This window comes from Lupinus angustifolius, chromosome LG19, assembly GCF_001865875.1.
Source record: "Lupinus angustifolius cultivar Tanjil chromosome LG19, LupAngTanjil_v1.0, whole genome shotgun sequence".
Taxonomy (NCBI): domain Eukaryota; kingdom Viridiplantae; phylum Streptophyta; class Magnoliopsida; order Fabales; family Fabaceae; genus Lupinus; species Lupinus angustifolius.
This window is the reverse complement of record NC_032027.1, coordinates 582,587-594,527: the sequence shown is the minus strand read 5'-3', so window position 1 is coordinate 594,527 and position 11,941 is coordinate 582,587. Positions and strand designations below refer to the sequence as shown.

Below are 11,941 nucleotides of genomic sequence, written 5' to 3'. Positions count from 1 at the left end.
ATTATATCAATAGTCTTGGATTTTATTCTATTTAATACATTTGACCTCATCATACTAATTTGTGGCATGACTCTTGTTGGTTAGTTGCAGAGTCTTCACTTTCTCCACCATGCAACTATTATATATACTATATAGACAAAGGTAGGACACATAGAGTGAGATATATATATATTTGAACTAATCTAATAGTGATACATTGAGATTTTTAAAAGATACACTTGACCTTAGATAGTGTTAGAGTGCATGCAACAAAACCTAAGGTTGTGTGATAAGAGAGAGATTACCATGGGAAAAGGAAGAGCACCATGTTGTGATAAGACTCAAGTTAAGAGAGGACCTTGGAGCCCTGAAGAAGATCTCAAACTCATAGCTTTTATTCAGAAAAATGGCCATGATAATTGGAGATCTCTCCCCAAACAATCAGGTATATAATATAATATCCATTGAATTTTCTAGCATTTGCTTTTCTATAAGAGAGACATTAGTTTCAAGTTTCAACTAGGTTGTATATATGATCTCATTCATTTTATATATCTATATGAGAATTTGTACTTTTCAGCATCAATCTTTCAATCCTTATGTGCATTATTTCCTATAGGGAAATTTGTATTATGTTAACCCAACTTTTCATTAAAATAACATTTCATATATGCACATCAAACATGAGGCAACAATTATTTAATTATTTTTATGATGCGTTTTTAAGATGTGGGCATGCATACATAAAAGAATTAAGTGAGAGATAAAAAAAATGTTCAATTCTAATAAAAAATAATTTCTAGTATCGGGTAAAAAAAAATTTTATTTCTATTCTATGTTAGTTCATGTCAAGTAAAAAATAATTTCAATCTTTTTTTTTGGTGTGTAAATTAATTTAATTGAATTATTCAAATAGATTTAAAATAAAGCAAGTTTGGTAGAAATTGGTGGACCTATGACACTTAGCTTTTCCTAAGTTAGCCAATCTGTCACTTTGTCACCAATCTGTGAAAGTAGGTACTTCTATCTATAATAACAATGACATTTGAAATATTGTACTAGAGAAAGTTACATGCATGTATTTATTCTTTATTATTTATTCTTCACATACATTTTATATTATATGGCTAATTTATTATAATAATGCATATTCGCCTACCATAGCCTAGCCAGCTTGAATATCATTCCATATATGAATTATTAACATTAAGGTATAGTAGGAGCTACTAGGGTTGGGCTAGCTTAGTTTTTAATTTGTATGTGACCATGAATCTGTAAGTTTAAATGAAGTTTTCTATTGAGAATGATAAAATGGACATACATTAACAATTGTTAAACATAACATTTATAATTCACATATAAACAATTATTGATTTTAAGTATAAGTCATACACTTGAATAAGATATGATATATTAATAGTGTAAAATACTTTAAACTAGCAAATGATTGTTTTAGTTATTTTGGTGATAGGTCTATTAGTATTCTATTATGATTTCAATTCATCCATAGGTTTCAATCTATATCTGAACTAGGAAATTGGAATCATACCCCAAAACTAATATGAAATAAGCAAGTGCCACCTTCATGTATAGTAATTTGTGATGGCACTATTATTAGTTACTTATTAATTTAAATTTAGTACCATCACCATCATAATTATAATTAATGTGTAGAGAATATATGTTGATTGTGAAAGGAGTATTAAAGAAAACTAAAAGAAGAGGCACTCTTCATGCCATCTAAACTAGGATGTCAAATAATTGAATCATATTATTTAATTTTTTGTCTATTAATCCTTCTAGTTATAAACTAACTTAATATTTGTTATTAAGGGCTTTTGCGGTGTGGGAAAAGTTGTCGTTTGAGATGGATCAATTATCTCAGACCTGATGTAAAGAGAGGCAATTTTACAATACAAGAAGAGGAAGCCATAATAAGACTACATAAGGACTTTGGAAATAAGTAAGTCTTCTCATGTTATTTCGGATTATGTAAAAGTTTTTAACACTATAAGCACATCATCTATTTTTTATATATTTAAAAAACATCAACTTAGAAATTAAAATGATATGCATAAATGATGAATGAAATGTTAATAATTTAAATTGCACAACCTTTTTCTATTTTCATTTTGTGGCTTTGGCTTATATAAGTATGCTTCCAAATAAATTGGTTTCAGGTGGTCAAAGATTGCATCCTGTTTGCCTGGTAGGACTGACAATGAGATCAAGAATGTGTGGAACACTCACTTAAAGAAAAGATTGAGTATCCAAAGTTCTGAATCTAGCACAGATGAATCCAAACTTGAATCATCAATAACTTCCTCTTCCTCATCTTTATCTGAATCATTGTCCTCAAATGATGCACCAAATCTAGCAGCAAAGACTATTCCTAGTAATGAACTAAATGAACAAGAAACCCTAGAAACAATGAATGATAAAATTGAACAACATTCAGAAAAACAAATATCCAATGAAGTTATTAGCATCATTGAGGACCCAAAAGAGTTAACAACTTCACTCTCTTTTGTTGAATCAAATATCCTTAACTCAAACCACATTGTTGCTTTCACACCAGAACAACAATTATGTTCTCCATTAACCAATCTAGAACCCTATGATGCTGACAATAATAATACATTGCAAGAGGTTGATAAACCAAACCATCTTAATGAAATACCATGGGATTTAGATGATGATATTTGGAAGATGGTAGATAACTTTGTATCAATGCAATCAAATGAAGTCCAATTAGAGGGGGTCCCATCAAACCAAATCTCAAATCCTATAGAAGAGAGTGTTCAAGATGTTGAAACCATGAAATGGTTCCATGAATTTGATAATGTGTTTGGATTAGTAGGTGAAACAAATGAATCTAACAAAGATGGGTATCTACCAAAGAATTATTCATCTGAACTAGGAGTGGACCCTCAAACATTTGATTTGGATGTTATGGAAAGTACAGAATCTGAATTAGATTTGAGTTATATTCAATTATGGCTCATGGCCTGAAATATAATAATAGTATATCTGAGAATTATGAATTTGTGATTTACTTATATTGACTATGGTATATTAATAATCAATATGATTAATTAGTTCCATTGTGATGTATGATGAGTTTCATGTATTCTTCCACAAAATTAAATTAGGATAGATTGTATATAGATTGAAACATAAATGTATGTAGTGTATCCATCATTAAGACTATGGAATGTATTGAATAAAGAAATTGTTGGTAAACAACAACTATCATAAAATTTGCTAAGTGGGTAGGTGAAAATCTCCACTTACTACCACTATTGTGACATTTTTTCTTCATGTTCTCACACCTTTGAAAATTTGAAGTTGCGGGAGAATGTTTCACCAAAATATAAGAATAATTACGTATACCAACGGCTCTCGTAGCTCAGTTGGTTAGAGCACCCGTTTAGTAAGCGGGAGGTCTTGAGTTCAACTCTCAACGAGAGCATTAAATTCATTTTTATAGATTCAATTAAACCCAAGCACTTAAACCCTGATGCATTGGTAATATTTAAAGGACAAGTTACATTTGGTTGTAGCATGAATCTCTTTGTCAATAGCATTTGGGTAGGCTTACTAAAAAAGGTGATAAATTCATATATTAAGTTACATAGTAGTGTCATTGTTCTCAACATCCATGCTCCACTTACAAACAATAGTTCATTTGTTAGAAAAGATAACATCTCTCTAGCAAATAGGGGAAACCAATGTTGTGTAGTTATATATTGTCTCTTTTTTCAGAACTAGAAGTTTTTCACAAAAAATAAATTATGAAAATTGAGTGTATTTTCTAAATGTATATGAAAATTGAGAATGTATGTGTTGCTAATAAATGTATATGTTGGTATTAATGTGTACAAATCAACAACGTATTCTAGGGGAAACCCTAGCATGCGTTGTCGTAAAGAATAATACAATAACGCTTTTTATAGATTGCATTGTTGTACATTATTAATACAACAATGTTATATGTGTGTTGCATTGTTGTATTAAGGTGTTGGTTGAGAATATTAATGAATAATACAACAATTCTTTTCTACTAATGTGTTGTTATATATATGCAATACAACAGTGCAAAAATAAGCTATGCTAATAATACTTATAAAATGTGTTGTTTATGTATGAAATATATGATAGCGCTTTGTGTATGATGCGTTGTTGTATTTATGCAATATACGAGAACGCTTTGTGTACAATGTGTTGTTAAATATATCCAATACAACAACGTATGAGAAGCGTTGTTACTCATGATATATACTATTGCGGTCAAACAGAAAGTGCACGAAAGCGTTGTTATATATCTAAAATTCTCGTTGTTGAACGAAAACTCTGGTGTAGTGGTCGGGTTCAAGTTTCCCGAAACTCGACGGGTTCGAGGATGATACCATTATTTTTAATCCTTGTGAGTTTGGGTTTAGGTTCGGGTTCAGATTCTGAATTTCGAGTTTATGATTGGGTAAGTAAAAACCCGATCCTGGTTCGTCTCGTTGTCATTCCTATTAACAATAGAGAATATGAAAGCTTTTCTATATGAACTGATGTGAAGCCTCCATGGGTGGTTTGCTTTACTTGTACGATCGTTCTTGCTTGAACCTCAATTTGGGTCGCGAAATATGACTTTTATGTCAAACTCACGTTTTTGGTTAGGTTTAAGTGTTTTGGCTAAGTGTATGGGCAAAGTGTATGGGAAAGTGTATGGGGAATGTGTATGGCACAACTAGGGTTAGGGCTAAGTGTTTGGTCACGGTTTGGTGTTTTGGCTAGTGTAAGGGCAAAGTGGGTTAAGTCAAAGGTATGATAATCTCCTTGATTGCACAAATTCAAATGAATATGATAATCTCCTTGATTGCACAAAAGTAGCCACACATAGCATGGTAGGAGGCCAAGTCCAAATTGAACAACACTTGACTAGCCTTTGTGATCTCCACGGTTAGAACTTAGGACCAACCATACTCCTTGACAAATTGGTCACAGTTTTATCCAAAAGAAAACCACACGACCAAGCTTGAATTCAAATAGATTTGAATACGTCTTTGGCATGAAAATCTCCCTTGGTAGCAAGTTATCTATACGTCAATTGAGTTTGAACTTGAATTCAAATACTAAGGATTTTACTACATAACTTGAATTTAAATGAGTTGAACAAGTCATTGATCCGCTTAGTCCCTTGTGCCACACACCTAGCTTGCCTTGAACCATCTTCCATGCGCCTAGCTTGGTGCTTCATGAGCATAGCGCCTACCCAACTTCATACTTGGCTATAATGTGTCATTTTTACATGTATAATTCCCAACCCAAATAACATGAATTTATTTGCAAATAAATAATAAAATACATAAAAAGAAATAAACCTAAACTACCCATGAGAAATTAATCTCATTTATTATAAAATTTAAAATAACTAAAATTAAGGACAAAAATGCCCTCCATTATCATGGTCTCTAGGTGGTTATCCTGCATGAATAGTGTCTTTTCAAGTTGGTCGTGTGACATTTTGGCTCTTGCCTTAGTCCAAGGCCCCCTAGGTCTTGCATGACCCTTAAATCAAGAGTTGCCCCTAGCTGGTTCACATCATAAAGAGATATAAGTATTTAGGGTTAGCAGGTGTTGCTACTTTTTTTTGGAGAAAATATAAGGTTTATGTATAATATATAAAATATATAAAAATAATAATATAGTAATAATTACAATAAAAAATAAAATGGTTATATGAAAATTAAAGTCGTTGTGGAAATTATATATATATATATATATATATATATATATATTTTATATTGCAATATTATAATATAAAATAGTATACAATATAATAGTAAGATAATAAGATGAATATATGTTGTTTGAGATAAAATTATCAAAAACATAAAGAATTTTATGTAATTAATAATTATGTATAATTATATTGAAAAAATATTTTCATCTCATTTTGGATTGTAATAAAACAAAATATTATAGTAGTATTCTTTTTTTATTTTAAGTAAACGGCTGGTTCACTTCATCGGTTATTGCAGTTTAACCGATTTTAACATGTCCAAAGATCCAAATTTTACACATTCAAAGTGATTCAACTCCTAATTCGATTCAGACTACAAACTAGAGCCGTTTTTAAGTCCAGTAGTAATTGAACTAGTTGGGCTGCCCAATCTAGTGTGGTTCTCACAACATTGATTGTTTTTTCATGTAGTTTGATGCTTTTTAAACTAGAGTCATTCAATGAACAAAAATAATAAGAGTTTTAATTAATTTATTGGTTACTTTTATTTTCCCATTATAAAATCTACCAAATTACATTAATTAAACCGAACTAAAATACATACTAATAAATTTAAATAATTAGTAATAATTTTACAAAAGTACTAAATTCAAAAAAAAGAATTAATTAATAGACAAAAAAATTTATTATTCTATAATAGAAAAAAGAAAGATAGATTCAAATAGAATAGAGATAGAGATATGATATAAGCGGGTAGAGGGAATCGGGCTATTCATTATAGTCGACATTGATTCAAAAAATTTAACATCTCTAATTCAAAACTGAACGTGAAACTTTTGTAGCGACTTATTTATTTAATTTTATACCAATTAATAATTATAAATTACTATATAATTAAGGAAATAATAGCTAATCATTTACAAAATTAATTAGTTTTATCTAACAAGTCTAATTCTAGTTAAATACGCTACTACGTAATTACACATTTCTAGCTATCTTTACATCTATTAGTAGACATATACAAACACATTTTTTTGGAGACAAAAAAAAGTAGAGTATTAACCAGTGTTATAAAACTTAGCTCTAAAGGTCAATCTGAATGATTCAACCGTGAACCAAACATATAATTGGTTCGAACCCATCATCTAACTGGTTTTGCATCGAAGTCAGATTGACTCAGTTCAACTCAATCGATTAAAGCCTAAAATTAGTGACTCGAATTGTTGGACTTATTTTTATATATATTTTTCACATGTTAACTTATTTTTATATATATTTTTCACATGTTAACTTAGATTATAACAAAAAATTTGTTTTTAATTACATTTTAAGCTTATGTACAATTTTCTTGTTATTAAAACATAATAAATATATTGTTTGACAATGTTTTCAACTTATTTGTGAGGGACCGTCACGAACCCCGAAAGAGGTTCTTTCATTACCGAAAAGAGAAGGATATACTCTTGGTAGTACCAAAAAAATGTATTTGTGACATTTGATAGTAATGAAATATTCTTTGTTGTTTAATTAATTAGATATGATAATGTTTTCAAATTTGGAATATAGAACTATTAAATAATATTAATTAATATTACGAATTTTTTCAGATTTGTTAACTGATACGATATTAATAACACTCCTCATAAGTACTAAAATATTATGAGTAATTTATTAAAAATATATTTTTAAATAACATTTTTACACACAAAAAAAAACACTTTCTAAAATACATAGATTTGATGGGCTATAAGATTACAAATAAATTAATTTGTTTATAGGATAAAACAAAATATCATAAATTTATTAGATAAACATCTTATCATCAATTCCTTACATAAAGAAAAAAATTATTTATTTTTAGATATAAAAAATAAGTCAAAACTTTGACTTGCACTTTTAAAAAAACAAGAAAATAAAGTGTTATTACGGCAATATAAAATTAGTGTGATAATTATGTTACTCCCTCTCCCTTTCCATCTAATTATTACTTTCGCAGTTTTTTAATATTTTTTCATTTTATTTGTCTCCTTAGAAAATCAAGAAACATTGATGAATTTTTTATCATGTTCGTTATTTCATGTATATTGTCATACATTAATTACTCATACTTATACACTCTTCAAATCCTTTTTAGTTTCTATAAGATCATTTTTGGATAGTTTTATGGATTAAGAAAATGTGAAACAACATTAAATTTATGAACAATATAATTGAATGTAGTCTATCAAAATCACCAATCTTTAATTGAATTTATCATTTTCTCTTTTATTTGGATATTATGAGTAAATAAGAAACAATTTGTAGCAAATTCTTTTATTGTGGCTAGAACTTTGAAAGTGATTCTATGACCATAAACAAAATTCCAAAAAAGGTCATATAAATGCATTTTTCCTATAAAGTAATAATGTTGCAACAAATGTTGTATCTGAAAACAAAGCTGTCAAGTGTAATCAATTAACTCGTTAGAAATTCATTTGAAACATTCATCAATCAATTCTTATAATTGACACATTTTACACATTTAATAAATGTTAAAATTGTTTCACAACATGTATTTATTAGTTTGTTAGAGAGTTAATTAGGTTAGTTATATTACTTACTTTACAAGATATTATTATATATAAACAACACTATATTGTATCATTGTAATTCAATCAATACAATCAAAAATATACTTTTCATACACTCTTCTATTTTTTCTTTTAAAATCGCAATATGTTGTGAAACTCCCAACATCAAATCGATTAAATGTTATTCTCTGACCAAAAGATATCATATATAACTAATAATTATATATATTTAATGCAAAAATTTTATATAATTAATAATTATGTATAACTATATTGAAATAATATCTTCATATTATTTTGGACTGAAATAAAACAAAATGTTAGAGTAATATTTTTTTTTAAGTAAACTGCTCAGTAAAGGAGAGGACTCAATCTCGTATTTGTGACATTTGACAATAATAAAATATTCTTTGTTTTTTAATTAATTAGGTATGATAATGTTTTCAAATTTGGAATATAGAGCCATTAAATAATTTTAATTAATATTACGAATTTTTCAGATTTGTTAATATAAATCGAGTCAATCGGTCCAAACTACTTAATTCAATGCCCTACCCAAGTTATTGACCGATCCAAATTTAATAACACTCATATTAATATAAAGTCAAACTTTTGCACATATTCCTTATTTAAGGTGAATATATATATTCCTCTTTCTTGCACTATAGTGGGTTTTGCAACATGCATGGATTTGTATACTTTGCCATTATACTATTCCAATTATCAATATCATCTTCATCATCTGAACCTAATAATGGTCTCAGCGTTGATCTCTTTCATCGTAATTCACCATTATCACCCTACTACAACCCTTCAATGAACCATTCTGATTACATTATTAATGCAGCATTTCGCTCAATTTCTAGAGTGAATAGCTTCAACTTCACCAACAAAGCTGCTCAAACTATAGCAACGGAAAGTAGAGGGGAATACCTAATGCAAATATTCATAGGTACCCCACCAAAAAAGGTAATAGCTGGTGCTGATACTGGCAGTGACCTTACTTGGATTCAATGCTTTCCTTGTAAAGAGTGTTACTTTCAAAACTACCCACTTTTTAATCCAGCAAATTCTTACACTCACCATCTGATACCTTGTGAAAAAATTACTTGTAAGTATCTATTCATACATTCATGTGGAATTGCAGCAGAATGCCTTTATGGTGTTGAATATGCGGATAATTCATACTCAAAAGGAACCTTGAGTACTGATACAGTTAGTTTTAATAATACCTATATTGGGAAGATTGTAAACTATCCTAACATTGTATTAGGGTGTGGATACCATAATAATGGGCTTTTCAGTCCTACTGGAGAAGGTGTAATTGGTCTTGGTGGTGGACCTTTGTCATTAATAACACAAATTGGTTATAAATTTGGTAAACGCAAATTCTCTTATTGTCTTCCTCCTTATAATTCCAAAGGTATTAGTCAAATAAAGTTTGGGGTTGATACACAAAAAAACAGAAGAAATGTTGTTACTACTCCTTTAGTGCCAAAATTTCCATCAACCTTTTACTACGCTAGTCTTGAAGGTATTTCTGTGAATGGGAGAATGTTTAAGCCAATGGCAAATGAAACTATAGGTAACATTGTTATTGATTCTGGTACATCATTGAGTGTACTTGAATTCGATTTGTTTTACAAACTTAAAGCTCTTATTATTCAAACTATTGGCAAAGAGCATGTCCCTCTAAGAAACCCACCTGAACCATTTGAGTTATGTTATAGGTATGGATCAGTTGAGTACTTTCCTCGTATTTCATTCCATTTTTTTGCTGCTGATTATGGTTTAGATTTCTCTGAAGCTAATGTATTTGGGAAGCTTGGAAACTTAATGTGTCTTTGGATGCTCTCTACTACTAGTGGACACTCAGTTCTTGGAAACTATCAACAAGTATACTTTAATGTTGAGTATGATCTTGATAAGAGTACTGTTTCTTTTGCACCTTCGGATTGTAAATAGAAGCATATAATCTTTCATGGAAGACATATATTATAAGACTATATGTTTCTTATATATGATAGTGGATGATTTAGACTTATCAGAAAAAAATAAATGAAATAGAATTACCCTGCTCAAATTTCAGCCTTACTTGAACATACTGTTTTAATTTTTTTGTATATTATTCACTATTTTAGGAAATTAAAAACTATTAACTATTTTTCCTTGTTTCCTTTTAGTTTTATATCAGTGTATAAGTTAATTATTCAAATTACTCGTCTTGAAAGTGAAAATAGGATTGATAGTTTAAAAAAACATTGTTAGACATACTTCACTCAAAACTCCATTATTTTACATTATAACTAGTAAGTTACTCGTCCATTTGTACGAGCAGTAATTTTATGTTGCATGGTTAGGAACATGTTATTCGTGTATTCACATGGTTAAGAACACATATGTTACTCGTGCATTTGTTTGGTTAAAAACACACATATTACTTGTGCATTCGTTTGGTTAAAAACACACATGTTACCTGTGCATTCACATGATTAAGAATACACATGTTGCTCGTGCATTCGCATGGTTAAGAACGCACATGTTACCCGTTCAATCGCATGGTTAAGAACACATGTGTTACATGTGCATTCATATGGTTAAGAACATGTTACTCGTGCATCCAGATGGTTAAGAATATGCATATTACATCATTTATTAGTTAAAATATTCACTTTGAGAACTAATAGAGGAAAATTTAAAATCACAAACATATATATTAAAATCTATAAATTTTTTTGGTTACAATTCGAATTTTGTGAAAATATATTATTCCACTGTTACAATTCTAATATTATAATAAATGCACTTTAATATTATATAACATAATATAATATAATGATTGTGCTTTAATATTATGTATCGTAACAACTGGACATTTATGTTTTTTTTAATGTAATGAATGTATTGTATGTGTGAGTATGGAAGAAGTTAACTCAGTCATCGTTTCATTGATTTTATATTAAATAAATTTTAAAATAACATGACCGACAAACATATATATTAAAATTTATAAATTTTGTTGGTCATAACTCTACAGTTATAATTCCTTTTTTACAATTCAAATTTTATGAAAATATATCATTACCATGTTACAAATCAAATATTATTTTGATTGCACTTTAATATTATATAACATAATATAATGATTGTACTTTAATATTGTAAATTGTAACGCCCGTACATTTATGTTTTATAATGAAATGGATGCATGATAACTGTGAGTATGGAAGAAATTAACTTTTTAAGCGTTTCATTGATTTTATATTAACTTAATTTTAAAATAATATAAATGACCAATAAATTTTTCATAACGTAGTGAAAATATTAATTAAGCAATTTTGCGCACAGTATAAAATCTCTTTCCTAAAATAAATGTAAATAATAACATACCTTAAATTATATAATTTTCCATCTGAGAAGATTTTTTTGGTTTCCCACAGGTATCTTCACACTGGAGGCAATTCTGTCCAAGCCGGGAACATCCACAGGTATGTGGGGCTAACTCTCTCAACGAGCATTTTTTCCATCCACAAGACTCAAACTCGGGTTCTTGCTTAAGGGGAATCAAACATGTACCACTTGAACCAACGCCGATTGATCATCTTAGAAGATTTGATTCTATTACACTTGTGATATTGAATGAATTTTCTAGTCG

At 29.0% G+C, this 11,941-nt stretch overlaps 2 protein-coding genes and 1 non-coding gene across 3 annotated transcripts; all 3 read left to right on the top strand.

Annotated features, from left to right (window-relative positions):
* Positions 238-3,170, top strand: LOC109333572 (myb-related protein Myb4-like). Its single transcript, XM_019569073.1, has 3 exons — positions 238-424; positions 1,813-1,942; positions 2,160-3,170. Exons 1-3 carry the CDS (start codon positions 244-246, stop codon positions 2,989-2,991), a joined length of 1,143 nt encoding a protein of 380 aa, XP_019424618.1. The 5' UTR covers positions 238-243; the 3' UTR covers positions 2,992-3,170.
* TRNAT-AGU lies at positions 3,378-3,451 on the top strand. Its single transcript has one exon. It is a non-coding gene; the product is annotated as a tRNA-Thr (tRNA).
* Positions 8,968-10,251, top strand: LOC109333878 (probable aspartic protease At2g35615). Its single transcript, XM_019569461.1, has one exon. It carries the CDS (start codon positions 8,968-8,970, stop codon positions 10,249-10,251), a length of 1,284 nt encoding a protein of 427 aa, XP_019425006.1.

Bases quoted from the DNA above. Each gene is read 5' to 3' on its own strand.
- LOC109333572 (XM_019569073.1), top strand. From the start codon at position 244: ATGCAACAAAACCTAAGGTTGTGTGATAAGAGAGAGATTACCATGGGA. The intron at 425-1,812 runs GTATATAATATA...TTTGTTATTAAG, and splicing joins ATCTCTCCCCAAACAATCAG to GGCTTTTGCGGTGTGGGAAA. The intron at 1,943-2,159 runs GTAAGTCTTCTC...AATTGGTTTCAG, and splicing joins CATAAGGACTTTGGAAATAA to GTGGTCAAAGATTGCATCCT.
- LOC109333878 (XM_019569461.1), top strand. From the start codon at position 8,968: ATGCATGGATTTGTATACTTTGCCATTATACTATTCCAATTATCAATA.